This window comes from Neopsephotus bourkii, unplaced genomic scaffold, assembly GCF_033783945.1.
Source record: "Neopsephotus bourkii isolate Nb327-2 ecotype Australia unplaced genomic scaffold, CSIRO-AGI_Nbou_v1 NB_1759, whole genome shotgun sequence".
NCBI lineage: Eukaryota > Metazoa > Chordata > Aves > Psittaciformes > Psittacidae > Neopsephotus > Neopsephotus bourkii.
Genome location: NW_026902233.1, coordinates 1,027,664 through 1,042,384, shown reverse-complemented (window position 1 = coordinate 1,042,384; position 14,721 = coordinate 1,027,664). Strand labels below are relative to the sequence as shown.

Genomic DNA, 14,721 nt, shown 5'->3' with positions numbered 1-14,721 from the left:
TGTTAAACATTTCCTTACCTCACATGCACTATGAAGTTGTCACAGTACCTTGATGCTAGTGGCTCCCTTCTCATCTAACCATGCTGTGGGGCACTGTGCTCATTGCTTTGCAGATAACGTTGTAAAAGAAGAATGAAAACTGGAGGTCAAATCTTGTTGTGTGCCTGTCTCCTGTGCCCTCTCCTGAGGGAGGAAGGGCAGGCTGAGGAGCACTGAGATTACAGAATTGGGCATCCTAACTGAGTCACTTATTCACAGTGACAGCTTTGACACCAGAAGAGAGGCATTGCCTGTGCCACCTTTGAAGAAGGATTAGACATGGCTGCTTAGTCTCTTGCTTTTTCTGACTTTCGGAAAATTCCCGTCTACCAACACAGATGTCCCTGATTACAGATGGGGCCCACACAGGGAAAGAAGTGTCTGGTCTTTAATTGGGACCTCTCTGTTTGTGAACCTGAGATGGGGGAAAAAGGACATTTGTCTTTTCCAAACAAGTCCTCAGCATGTGCTTCACTGCGAGCAATGAATCTTGTCCTGAAATGCTGCCCTTTGGTCACTATGCCTTTCTGATCACAGAGAGAGCAGCAGGGATGGGCTCTGTTCCGCTTGGATGTTCCTAAGCAGCATGTGTAGGGATTCCTGGGTTTCTGTATGCTTATGCAGGAAAGAGCCTCCATGATGGCTGTGGAGAAGCAGGTGTTTTATTTGGAGGTGGAAGTGGAGTTGTATTTACAGTCTGCAATAGCTGGAGGAGAGGGATCTGATCAGGTTGCTCTTAAGCAAGGCTGTGGTACTACGCTGCATTGCATAGAACTGGGTGAATGCTAAAAAGGGATCATACAGTTGGAGGGGAGGTAAAGGATGGGAAAGAAATACATGCCTGTAAATCACAGTTAAGAAGGTGAGAAGGTTCAAGCCTGCATCTATTGCTGCTTGAGGCCTGGCTACGGGAGCATGCTTCCTGACCTCCTGTCACACTTGTGCAGTTACAGGTTCAGATGCTGCCATTTCTCCCACAGTCTGCCATTGACCATACAACAGGATTTGGTTTTGTAAGTTTTACTATACAACTGTTTTCTGTTACTAAATGGAAGCAGTTGCTGCATGAGCTCTACCTGCACACAGCACTCCATGTTGAGTGGAGGGAGAGACAGGGCTTGCAAGTCCCTGTTGCAAGTTCCCTGTTGCCAGCACCTTTTGTAGCATGCAATTGTTTGATCTATGCAGAAATATGAATCAGAAGGAGTAAAATGAATTTAGGAAGTAGGGTATTACTACCAATATTACCAAAATCTGAGGTGTGTTATTCTGCTAAAATTAGACTTTTAAGTTGCTTTTTAATGGGCTGGTTCACACTCCAGGTTTTAAAGTATTTAGACCTCTAGATAATCTTCCTCAAACTGACAATTAGGTTGTGACAAAAATTACTTCGATTGACCAGATCATTCTTACCTTAGTTTCCTGAATGACTGCTACATTTCGCTGCCTTGTCAGTGGGCTGACATACTTGGACTGTGGGATGCACACAAGGAAAGGAGGTTGTCCAGGGTGGCAGAAGCTGGGACAGGGCTGTCTGTACAGTCAATGATGTACTATGCGTGATGAGGCTCAATGAACTCAGTCAGCCTCAGGACCAGCCGCCCCTATACCCAATGAACTCCGGTATTCAAAATGAAAGGCAGCATGATTAAGGCTGGGGGGGCGCTGTTGGAACTGGATGATCTTAAGGCCGTTTCCAACTCTAACCATTCATTCTGTGATTCTTTGCAGGGTTGTCAGAGGGAGTGCTGTGAGGCCAGAGAGATAACTTCGGCTATGAAAATTCTGGGGAAGTTTTAGTCCAGAATACAAGCTCATTTAATCTGTTAGACAGCTTCTTTGCTCAGGCTCCTGACAAACACTTGGCATACATAATGATCACAGTTGCAGAATCCTTTTCAGAATGATGCATCCATTCTGCTTGTATCCAGTAGGCTTTTGGCTATTTGAATACATTTTTTGTGAGTGCCAAACTGATACGATGTCAGCACAGTTGAAACATACTTGGCTGTTTCATTGCTCCTTCCGAGCTGCTTTAGCATCTAATCATCCCTGATGTTCATGAAGCCAAATTTGCATGCTAAAGCATGCTTATACTGTGCCATAAAAGACAGGAATGCCCATTTGTAATGCACACTATATAGAATTGAAAGTCACTGATGCAACTGACTGGTGTATTGAAGAGTAACCATTTTGGCTTTGACAGAGGGAAAAAATTAAACCATTAAATGCACTTTAAAATTGACAATTCTTGAACTGCAATTCTCCCATGTTAAGCAATTGTAAAACCTGGAGTTTAGTCCAAATAGTCATCTGTAACAACAGGCATTATTTCTTAATTACCTAGGAAAATGATGTAATATGTGAATCCAATTTATGTGTAGATAGGAAGAGACTGGAGAGAAATGCTTTCAGATGGAACAGAACAGCACTGTGGTGCTTTGGAGATACTACCTTCCTTCTTGCTAATTTGTAGTAGCGCAGTTTTGTTATTTAAAAAAAGTTTCTCTGTATGTTTTCCTCTACAAGCGAGACTGGAGCCTGGCCTCTCAGATTCTTCAATTAACATTTAAGATTCAAGGTGTTAAAAAGTATTTTTTTTCAGTAGAGTCCGAACCTATGTTTTGTAAAGATCACAAATGCCTCCTACCTTTAATAAAGTTTCCATTTTATTGGACAGTAACTCTTACTGTATTTCAAATCACCCCATTTTCTAAGATCTCAAAGTATTTGCTTTTGTTCAGTAATTTAAATTTGTCTTCTGGTGCCTTTTAAATTGGATCCAGCTATTAGCAAAATGTACTCATTTTCCCTGAAGCTAGTCTCCCATTCTGCAGACCAAAGGCGTAGTAAAAAGGCTTAGTTTTTTTCTCCCTTTAGTGAAGGCATGGTTTAAATTACTTGCTTTCTAAGTCTTACTTGCAGACCTCAGAAGTAACATATTTAATTTTTGCTGTATATATATGATGGAGAACATTAGTAAGCTGGATCATTGCAGTATAAAATATAAAACTTTCTATGAGAATATTTGTTTTAAGCTTGTCTGATTGTTCATGTGTAGAAGGGGAGAATAATATGGACTGTGCACAGTAGCTTATCACCTGGGTCAAGAAAAAAGTTGCCACTATAAGATGTGTTCAAAATAGTTTAAAATATTGTTGCTTAGGTATGTCACTGAGGACTTCCCTTTTGAAAGTCAGGCCATTTATTTGGTGCCTTAGATGGGTTTAGTCAGTTAACTTCAAGCACCGTTTCCCAAAAGGCTTTGACCCAGGTTGCTAAAACAAAGGGTCTGCCCTAGAGGTGGATTACTAGTATATGTTATATTTCAGTTAAATAGTTTTACACAGCAGCTTGCGTTGTCTGAGAACAGACTAAGTCAGCATAGTTCATCTTGGTTTCTCAACATCTTCCATGCACTGCCAAAATTCAGGTAATGTTTGAGTTGCAAATACTGTTGCGCTATATTGTGTATTTTTCTTAAAATGAAACTAAAGGATAATACGAGACCACTGGAGTTGTGTAAGTTGCTGCTTCTAAATTTGGAACACTCTGCTATCTGACAGTAGCATCCCTTCAAGACATTTCATCTCAGTGCTTGCCAGTACGTAGATTATGATGTGTTAATATTTATGAAAATGTAAGAGATGGTCTTCAAATGTTGTACCCAAGACAGTGAGTGTCTCAGTGTTCTCCTAGCAATGAACCGTGCCTCAGAAGTGCACTACTAATATGGGGCTGTGTCTTGAAAAACAATCTTCATTTAGCTTAAAAAGCCGGTAGTGGAGACGTTCACACCAGCTGTAAAAGCAGGGCAGGAGGAAAGAACAATTTTTAGGCAAGGAGGACCCACCCACAAGAAACCAGAATTCCCAGTAGACCTCTATCAACTCGTCCACCTCTCCCCATTCTTGGGAGTACTGGGCGCATCAGCCACAGGCTCGGAAGGTCAGCTCTCAGCCCAGTACTGAAGTCTGAGAGAAGAAACTGTATTTCCCTGTTCGGCGTGTGGGTCTCTGCAGCTGCCAGACCAGTAAGAGTGTGTGTGTGGGTAGGAGGACGGTTACAGGTGTTGCTTCAGATCCAGACGAAGATGTATGTGCTTTCTGCCAGCAGAAAGCAGGAAGGATTGCTGTAAATCGCTTTTCAGGTTCAGTTTGTATTGTTTATGGTGTACCCAGCACTACATATGGTATGCATCTCCAAACCATGCAGCAGAGCACAGCACAATGTGTAGAAGATTCAGAGAGCAGTAGTGAATTCCTATGTTTGCTCCTGGTAGGAATAGAAAAACCAAGAGAAGCATATACAGGATGCGGTATGGTTAGCACAGCCCTACCACAAGCTACTTAGTTTCCAGAATTTCGTTTTGAGACTGGTTTGTTAAGTGCCTGTTCACATGACTCATTCATTAGGCTGTGAAGCTGTGGGGCCCGTTTTACTTTTCTTGATCTAAGCACTGGCTGAGATGTTGGGAACTGATGGTTCTTTTTCCGTCCTTATGTGAATAAAATTCCCATGTGTGTGGTGTAAGCCTAGGGCGTAAATTATGCTAGAAAAATTACTTATTTATAGTTCGTGTACCAGAGGAATGACTGTGTTTGGTCTAGGTGCAGTTTGTGTTATATGGCCATCTAAGTGCCACACTGCATGGGGGTGTGGGGGACAAGAAAGTAACCGATATATATGTTCAGTCCAAGTGGCAGTGAAGATTTCAGTGCCAGCACTTTGCAGGTCACCCCCTGCCCCATTTCGCTCTGAGCCATCCTCGGTTTCTGTGCTTTGCCCACTGGGTCCCATATGAGACAAGGGAGAGCTGGTGGGGCCGACCCACCTCCTGGTTTTGCAGGCCCTTCGGCAGCAATTGGTTCTCCTGCAGCTTGCTTTGCCACGACAGCATCTGGGCATTTTGGAAAACGGGACAAACGTGTAATCTGAGGATAAGGGACATGCTGCTTCTGCCCCAGCTGGAGAAGTGCCAGCATGTCAGATCTGGAAACATGCCAGGATTTGTGCTTTCCCTGGGAAAGAAAGGGGAGAAAGTGAAAGAAAGAAAAGGCCTCACTCAGCGAATAAATACTTTTCCTTTAAACTATTGGAAAGGACAAGCCCTGTGGAGGAAGGAAAAATTAAGGGAAGAGACACAGCTCAATTGTTGCGTGTTCTCCAAAGCCATTGGGATTCAGATCATCAGGCCATGATACAAACGTAAGGCAGACGTACACAACATTAGATGTGAGGTAGCAGGACCACATGAATGCCTTCACAGGAAGAACTTCTCTTCTGCTTTCCCTGCAGCTATTGCAGTTGCTCCAGAAAAGGCGTGATGGGGATGAGCTGGCTTGGGCACTGTGTGAGCCAGGTCCCTGCTTCTTGTCAAAAGCACTCAGAAGTTTAGGCCCTAAAGTCTTGTGACCTCTTACTTTAGTATCAATAAATATTTTAGTACCTGCAGGGGCAAAACCAGCTTCATCAGGAGGTGTGAAGAGAGCCCCACCCCAGAATGCTTTATAATCTGCTGATTGAATATTCTCACTCATGGCCCAGTTTCAGACACAGAAACTGGACCTGATGGTTCACCTCCTGAGTAAGTGCTGTAACTGATGGACCCTGAGATATAGAAGAGCAGTGATCCCAGAAGAGTAACCAGTCTCTTTCTCCTTATGTTTCTCATGCATGTCATGAGAATACATAAGGATTTTTTTTTAAGTATGTGCAGAATAATGTGTATCAGATGAAGATATACAGCCTTTTAAATGTGCTTGTATTCTGTTCGGTTCACTCATTCTGTGGATGAGAGAGGCATATGCTTTATTTTTGAGCCTTGAAGGTTTGGTCCTGGCATGAAGCTGCTCGGTATTATGAGAAATGCTCTGTAGCAAAGCTGGATTGCCTGGGAAGATTTACTATTGAAATGTTTAATGTCTCCAGGGAGAAGCAGCAGCTGGGCAGGGTTTCGAAGGTTTACATTATGGATATGGGCATCTATAGCAAAGTGAGATGAACCTTGGAAAGCCATTTACTTCTGTAGATTTTACTTGGAGGAGTCTTAACAGCCCTTATTTTGTCAGCAGAAAGCTTCAAGAGACTACTTTCATTCCCTGCCATCCATTGCACTGTAACTGTTCAGGATCTTACATGCTGTGAGAGCAAACTCCACACAGCCACAAAACCCCTCAGTATTTTATTTCATCCATAAGTGGTGTTCAAACTTTTCATTGAAGAGGTCAGCTGGAAAGAGGCATCAGGTACCCAAACACAGACTCTTCACGACCTGTGAGCATTTATCACTTGTTAATTATGCTAATAGGATTAACATCTAATTACATAAAGTCTGTGACATTTTTTTCCTGAGATGAAAAGTTGGCAAGGACTAGGACAAGGAAAGTATTTTTAAATACCATATCTCCAAGAGCAATAATATACTTCAGTGTGACATTCTTTCCTCCCTTTCTGGCTTCCCTTCTCAATGTTACCAGTAAATCTGTCATTCAGAAAAAGGTACATGTTCAGTTACTCGACATGAGCACAATTTGGACTTTGGTTTTGCAAACTGTTAGAACTGCTAACACTTTACTGTGACAGGTTATTGTTATTGGGTGTCCTGTCTTTTGAAAGATGGTAAGAACAAAGGCTGAAACAGAAGGATTGCGAGGGTGGAGGAGTTTTATTGCATGTAACTGTTTTCCTTTGTAATCAGCACTGAGCTACTAATGGAATAGAAAATGTTAGGCTGATCACTGCTTACAACTGAGGAAGCCTTGCTGGAGAGTAAGATGACACGCCTCAGAAGTGGCTAAGAATAAATCAGAAATCTGAACGTAACAACAACAAAAAACACTCACATGTAATTAATGTTCACCCTACTTAAAAATGTTTTTCAGTTGTGATTTGCTTGCAAATTTCCATGCTTTTCATTACTGTATGTTAATAACTGTTTTCATCAATGCGCATTTGGTAGAACAGCCCAGCATTTTAAGTGCTTTGCAAGGTGCTTAAAATCTCTTGCTGTCAAAGATAGGATGGCAACTGTGTTTTGTTTAACCGAAAGCTCCCTGTTTCATGGTTTTATATCTAACTCTTACCTTGGCATGGATTTAATATTGTACAGAATTATACTTAAGCCTTTTTATCCCTTGGACTATACACTTACATAGGGGAAGTTATCAGTTGTATCATGTGTCTCTTCCAGATGTTTCCAGTGCTAATCTCACCCTCCCCCCTTCCATCAGTATAAAAGAAACCACCTCTAGCCTAACTTAAGGGAAAGGAAATCAAGACTGAAAACAGTGGAGGTGAAGATGCTGCAGATCTGTGCCTGCAACCAGGGTTTGTCACTAGGCATTCTGGGTTTCCAAAGCCTGGGCTCACACGTGCAGAGCGCTGCACCGACAGGCTTACTGACCAGTGTTGAGAGGCACCTGCCTGGCTGCTTGGGATCGGGAGACAACCCACAAAAAAACCCAGACCCAACAACGATGATGAAACAAAACTGATTAGAGATGTAGCCTTTATCAGGGCAGATACAATATAGTTTGGGGGTTTTTCTCTAATATTTTTTTTCTTCTTAAAGGTTCGTCATCGGTGGTGCGAGCTTATTGTTAAACACAAGTATGTGCCTGGGTATGAAGATGTTGAAAAATTTCTCAGAGAAGATCAGGTCAGTTACATTTAATTAGCCCTTTCAAAATAATCCACTTTTTGACACTCTTTAGTGTGAAACCAGAAGCTTATTTAAACACATTTTCTTGCTTAAATTTTCAAATACTGAAATATGTATTTAGATTTTGCCTCTTTTGCCCTTAAACACTGTAGTTCAAGGAAGTTTATTCAACCCCTCCTAAGCATGCTGATCCTCTGATAAGTGGTGTAATAGGGAATATTGTCTCCTCTCCTCCCATGTTATGTAAGGTAGAAATGATGCTAGGAAGATACTTCACAGCATTGGTTCCTTTTTTAGGATGATAAAGGCAAGTATGGCTCTGAATATTAATGCACAGATACGAGCTAGGTGCAAAGAAGTCAGTGCTGTGCTGACTTTAGGTTTTCAAGATGATGTCCAGGAGAAGCACAGCACAGTGATATATATCCAGAGAATGAAGGCCTCTCTCCAGCATTTTATTTACAGCATTATGGACTTACAATTCTAATTGCATGTCTGCCTCGTTCTTTCTGTTTCAGCTTTATTTATTTTTATTCACTATGAACTCTTACCATTCACTGCCTAGAATGCTGTTAAATATTTTAAATGTATGTATGTAAAAAATAGCAAGATAGTGCAAAGTCTAGGCAAGATACTAATTTTTTACTTTTTATGTTGACAACTAACCAAGCTGTTTACAGCCAGTGAGGTTTTTGTGATATCAGGCAAATACGCTTTGTCACAACAGCACAATAAAACTGTTGCAGTTTTTCTTCCAGTTCTGTAGTATACCTTCTATTTATATCTCAGCCAGTAAACAAGAGCCAAACATCCTGGCATGCTCTTTCTTTAAAAAAAAAAAAAAAAAAAAAGAGGCATAAACCAACATTCTTCATGAAAACAAGGAGTTATATAGATTGTGCATATGTTCATCCTATGAAAGGATGAAGATAAACATAGTAGAAGCCGTGGTAGAGGGGGAATCCGTGAGTTCATAAAGCCAAACATACTGACTTGCATTATGTTTGGAACAGATACTGTGCCAAATAAAGATTAATGTTTCCTGCAGTGCAGGGACATAATTCTTGCAACTTTTTTTTTTAATTTAATCTTCAGTATATTTCATTTAATTTACTTACCCCAGCAGTGCATGCAGTTTATGGCACAACCAGCTTCTGGAGTGACTACAACTCAAATCAGAGCACTTGCATGGCCTTACTGATTGTGCAAGATTTAGCTTTTTTGGAAAAAATACAAATATGACTATTTTCAGGTCTGCAGAAACTCTGTGTGTTTACTACTTATTAGTGTTTAGGCTTGGGGCAAAATTATTAACACTGGGTAGAGAAGGTAATTCCTGTTTGTAATAAAACTCTTAACATTTTGAAATGCTCTATGAAAGCAGCTGGAGCCTAGCTCTGAAGCTGTGTGTGTGTGCCTGGTGCAGCTGCGGATGCTGGAAATGTGAGCTTTTGGGTCTCTGGGTGGCAGAACACACAGTTAGGGGATTGGCAAGGAATCTGGCAGGTTTCTACCACTCTGGGACTTTTTCCTTTAATGTCAGTCTTTGCTAAACTTCTTCCCTTCCTATTGAAGCTGATGTTTTCTAAGGCTTACCAGCAATGGTAGAAATTGTGCGGAATAGTACTAAAAATAGTTTTTTCAGTTATATCAAATTTTTTCCTCTTAGGCAAGTGTCCAAACAGTAAGTACAACTGTAAAAGTCAGCATGCTAACCTGCTAATGTTTTGTCACATGTATAATCCTATTTTGATAAATGCAGATTAACACTTACTGAATTTCTGTAACAAAACAGAACAAAAGGCAATCCCCTGTTAAGTTAGACAGTGCTTTGCTACCTGCCATCGAAGGGGTCCAGACCTCAGCTCCAGGTGCCCCATTGTCTTTCTTGAGAGATGCTATATCCAGAATGAGTACTTAGGAAAAGACTGCTGCCTTATCAAGCCAGAATTTGTGCATGTTCAGGCCATATCTCAGATGTAAAGAGAAGAGTCTGAAAGACAGAGATGACTGAGTTCAGTTCACATCCAGTTACTGCCAAATGGGAATTTTAGAGTGGACTGTTTTCATTTGATGTTCTCTTCATTCATGTGTGTGTAAAAATGCCAGTTGGACAGAAACCATTTAATGGAAGGACAAAACTGTTTTCTTAAGGGGCATTTGGAAATATTTTGAGGTGGTGGATAAAATAAAACAGATTTCAACTTCAAAAGTGGCAAGAAAAATGGAGCAAGGAAGCATCTTCTTGTCACGACATAACATATACCCCTTATATTAGTATCCTGTTCTTACACACTCAATACAGCATACAGACAAGCATCCTTAGGCTAAAGAGGTCCAGAGAAAACTACTTGTTTGAGGGGAAGGGTAAATGCTCTAGAGTAAATGCTATTTTTTATGTGTTTTGGATTGTCTTGTTTTGTTTTTAATTAAATGAGTACTAGATGGCCAGTAGAATGAAAACCAGCTAACTAGTTATTACTGGTGATAGGATGCCTGTGTATTGTGTTCCTCTTTCAGGCAATGGGTGTGTATCTCTATGGTGAATTAATGGTGAATGAAGATGTGAAACAACAAGAACTTGCACGTAAATGGTTTGCTGCAGCACGAGAACATATGGATGCATCCTCAGCCAAAGTGGTGGCAGAGATGTTGTTCTGAAGAGGTGATTTTTCTTTTTAGATTAAACACCCTGGCTTTGCCTCATGCTGAAATAATGTGCAGGCGTAATAAATTTTGGCACACCATAGAGCTTGTGGCTGCTTGGCTCGAGAAATAACTCTTGTTAAAAGTATCTTGCTTTTTTTTTTTTTCTTTTTAATTCTTCTTCCTATTTTTTAATTCCATCTGCTGTAGCAGTGGGTTAGATACCTGTAGACCATAGCTGGAGAACGTGGAGCGTGGCTGTGTTGTAAACTTTGCAATGGACTGTACAAGAGGCAACTGTAAGTCTGAATGGCCAGAGCAGGCCAGGCCTCACCTGAAGTTGTTTCCCATTCTGTATTCTTAACTCCGCTCACAGAAATTGCAGTTGTGCAAGAAGCGTTTCTGTTTAACGAAGCTGCGTGTTGACTTGATAGGCAGCAGAGTCATACAATGGACGCATGAAGCTTTGCGCTTGGAAGCAAATCTGAGTCATGTGAGAACAAGCTGGTAATTCAAATGGTTTTGTGTTAAGGGTAGTGAGGCCTTTGAAGACTGGTTACGAGGTAAGAAGAGCAACCTTAACATGAAAAAACTGCTTACTGTCATCCATAATCTGAAATTAGTGGGGGAAGGAATCGCCAGAGAAAAGCAGAATTGCAAGAAATGTTCATGAAGTAAAGACTGCTGCAGGCTATAAACTGGTAATTTGCAAACATATTCTCCATTTCTCAGTCTATTTGAATAATTAGAGGTAAGCTTACAGTGTCTGTACATGCATGTTGAACACACAGCCAATTAGGGTTGGTATGAAGGTCTGTTCCCGTACAGCATACCTCAGATTTTTGCTTAATGATATAACCCAACTGACACTCTGGTTGCCTTGGTTGTTCACGTAACTTTACAGTTGATTTATGGTATCAAAATTCAGGCATCTGAATTATCAAAATCATCAATTTCTAACGGGTACTGAGCAGAAATCTTCATTTTCTCCCATTCAAGCTTGTACATGTAGCAGCACTTGTAGTGAACACTTGAATTTGTGATGTTTATTTTATTTATATGAAATATAGCAGATGATATATACCATGAAAACAAGTTCGTTTATGAACAGCCATTTTGTTCTTTTGTATAGACAAGAATTGTGCTTGCCAAGAAAATTTTCAACAATTTTTAGTCTAGTAGATGCCTTCAAGTGTCAGAAGGCCAGAAACATGGAGATGCAGTTTGTTCTGGCACTGTGTACTAGGAACTGTCTTTGATATTTCCTTCAATAATAAAATAAAAATCAAAATTTGCACAAGCTTCTGGTGGTCAGTATCTAGCATGGGAAAATTACGTGGTTGATATATGTGTTAGCAGTAGTTTAGAATTGCCCATTTGGCCTTTCAGACAGACTAGAAGTGCATGGTAAGCTGTAACGTAAAATCTAAAGATACTGTTATGAGTACAACACTTCGTGTGACTGCACAGCTTTCTTTTAATGTTGTGGTTGTTTGGGTTCCTGGCATGATGATTTGTGACTTAAGATTAAAATCACATTGCCAGGGATTACCACACAGCCATAACCAGCTCCTCGTATGAAATTCAGCGTAACTGCCTGATCTGTGCACAGTGTGGAATCTGCCCTGTCTGTGAAACAGGAAGGCAACAGAGGAAAGCAGCAGATGCCTTGTGGAAGAACCTGCTCTAATAATTAGCCACACCGAGACAGGAACCTCTCTGGCGAGGTGCAGAGCTTAGCTAATTGGTGAACAGTGATTGTTTCCCTCTTTGTTCACAGTGGCTAAGTTCTACACCTGAAGAGAAGGGTTGAAGCTTCGCTTAATGTCAGCCTGTGCAGGGCAGAGAGCGTCTGCTGGCTGAGATACCTTGCTGCTGAATGGGCAGATTTACAGTGAATGCATGTGTGTGATGCAGGATACCAAGGATAAGAGGCAGAGATGGCTTGGGGAGGACCAAAGACTCTTGGCTTCAGTAGAGAATAAACAGCACTTTACCAGTTCTCCATCTGACTGCAGATGTAAGGCACTGCTTACAAGAATTTGGTTACCATGCTTTTCTAAAAGAGTAAATAAACGTATGTGACTTTAACTTGGAATTGTCTATAAAGCTTTGTTTCATAGTTTTCTCTTTGATGGATGCTGTCATGATCTCTCTGCAGTTGTAGGTTAGCACGGTGTGTTGTTTGCATGAAATTCTGGCAGCTCCAATTGGAAACAACATACAGCTGCTGCTGTTGTTCCAGGCTGTTGATGGACCCGTCCTCCGGTGCCTACTGAGCTGATATCAGTTCTGATTTTACACACTGGCTCAGTTCAGCAGGAACAGGAGTCGAGCCCTAGAGCAAAAAAAGATGTACCTTTTGTCAGAACCTTTGAGAAATATTACTGTTTTCTCCCCAAACCTGAATCAGTATACATTATGTGATGTCCTGATGTTAAACATTAAATGGCCCAAGGTGGGAAAACTACCTCAGTACTATACAGACAACTGTTGGCTTGAGATGAGAAGGTATGTGGATACGTAGCATATCACACAGTGTTGCTCTGGTAACTGACCGCCAGCATTATTTTCAGAGTAACCTGCTAATAACCAAGCAAATGTGCTTGCACTGTGAATCTTCTTTGTTTTCTCCAGACTTTGTTGTGGCAGCTCTAAAATCTAAAGAGAACATTATAACTCTCTAACCACAGTTACGTTCTACTGGTAACTCCAATTAGAAAGCTGGGCAATCAAGAATACACAGATAGTCCTTTATCGTGACAGAATAATAACTTTTACTGCTGTTTCTGTTGCAGGAAAGATGACAGAGAAACTCTTTTAATAGATCTCCTACTAAACCCTGGTGGTACGAGAATTTATTTGACCCAAGACGCCAAAGGAGAGATTATGTGACTGCTAAAACAATCATCTAACAGAAACATTGACTTCTCAGAATTTATGTCTTCCAGAGGCTCACTGTACCCAAGACCGCACGTGTACAAAACAAACTACACATAGACACGTTACTGTGGCTTTAGATTGTTTTTTAGTACAAAAAATTGGGGTTTATTCTTGCTCTTTGGTGAAACAACCATTCCAGTTTGTAGCTGCCAGGGACTCCTGATTTGAATCATTTCGCCCACTTCAGTAATTTGGCTAACATGAATAATCCCTGAAATTCAATGAAACTATATTCCGTACTTAACGTTTTGTTTAAAACCTTTATACCAAATTAAACAGACAATACAAAATTAGCAGGATTTGGAGTGGGGCTCAGGAGATTAATTGGAAGGGGGAATACCTGTAAAAAGTGACCAGGTATCATCCTTGAACTACAGAAAGCACAAAACCAGTATTCTCTCTCTGTCTTGTTTAGGTTAACTTTTACCAGAAATGCCAGACCTTCCACTTTCTGAAATGTCTTCCATACCCCTGTGGTGCTCCTTTTGCACAGTGATTATATCGAGTATAGCTCTTCTTTTCTAGGCACATACTGCCCCACTGATCAGAAAACATCCTAATTGTTCCTTTCAGAGAGTAAGAATTTAAATTGCAGATTTCTGAATATACTTACCCGTACACTCGTTTTACATCAAATACTCTTGTAAAAACAAATGCTTTTTGCAAGTATGTCGAGTCTTTCTGTTGCACAGTGGTTCAACATTAATTTACAAGTTTAGGAAAAAGAATGACCCCAGTTCTGCTTTTGCAGTAGGAGCAAAGCAGCTGAAAGTCATTAGTTAATGGACAGTAACAAGAAAAATGGAATGCAGTAATTCATTTTATAGTTCTGGTGGTTGGAGCCTGCCTCAGCAGTGACTTTGGTCAAATGGTACAGCTCTTCTTTAGCTTGCTGCACTGTCTGACCTCTGTCTTGAGGTGCACAGTGTTAATACCTGAACTATGGGACACTTGGCAACTTCTTTCAAATGCAGCAAGAGCTACAGGGAGTTGTCCAAGAACACGCTGAGATACCACAGTGACTTCTAATGTAGTTTCATTCACAGATGTTATTACTAGGGGATCCCATTCATAAAAGAGTTACACTTCATTTCACAGGTCTTTCTGCAATGGCCAGCAAAGCAAACCAGCTTGTTGTTTTTTGTTTGGTTTTTTTTTTTTGCCTTACCGTTGTGTAAGGGAAAGAACCCAGAGGTGGATAATGCTTTTGCACAAGATGCTCAGGAATCAAATGCACTGTAAGCCTCTTTATAGCCAATATTGTTAAAACTACATGTCAAGTAAGACATTTCACAGATTTGCAAACAGCACCAAATTTTTGTTCTTTAAAAACTATCCACCTTTTTTTTTTCTTAAAAGACTGAGCACAGCAGTAGTTTATGTCGCTTGGTACAGCTGTTCCAGTCTGTCTCAGCAGTATTAATGTGAGC

The 14,721-nt window shown here is 40.7% G+C and overlaps 1 protein-coding gene across 7 annotated transcripts in view; it reads left to right on the top strand.

The window, feature by feature from the left end:
- AOPEP (aminopeptidase O (putative)) overlaps positions 1–13,960 on the top strand; it is a 191,592-nt gene extending 177,632 nt beyond the window's left edge. For 6 of the 7 annotated variants that reach the window (XM_061377524.1, XM_061377523.1, XM_061377520.1 and 3 more), the window contains 2 exons: positions 7,613–7,699; positions 10,223–10,515. In XM_061377524.1, coding sequence (XP_061233508.1) covers positions 7,613–7,699; positions 10,223–10,363 — 228 coding nt within the window. In that variant the 3' untranslated portion in view covers positions 10,364–10,515. Of the gene's footprint in view, positions 1–7,612; positions 7,700–10,222; positions 10,516–13,146 lie in introns of those variants that run through there. The other variant, XM_061377521.1, reaches the window with a different exon arrangement.
- The last annotated feature ends 761 nt before the right edge of the window (positions 13,961–14,721 follow it).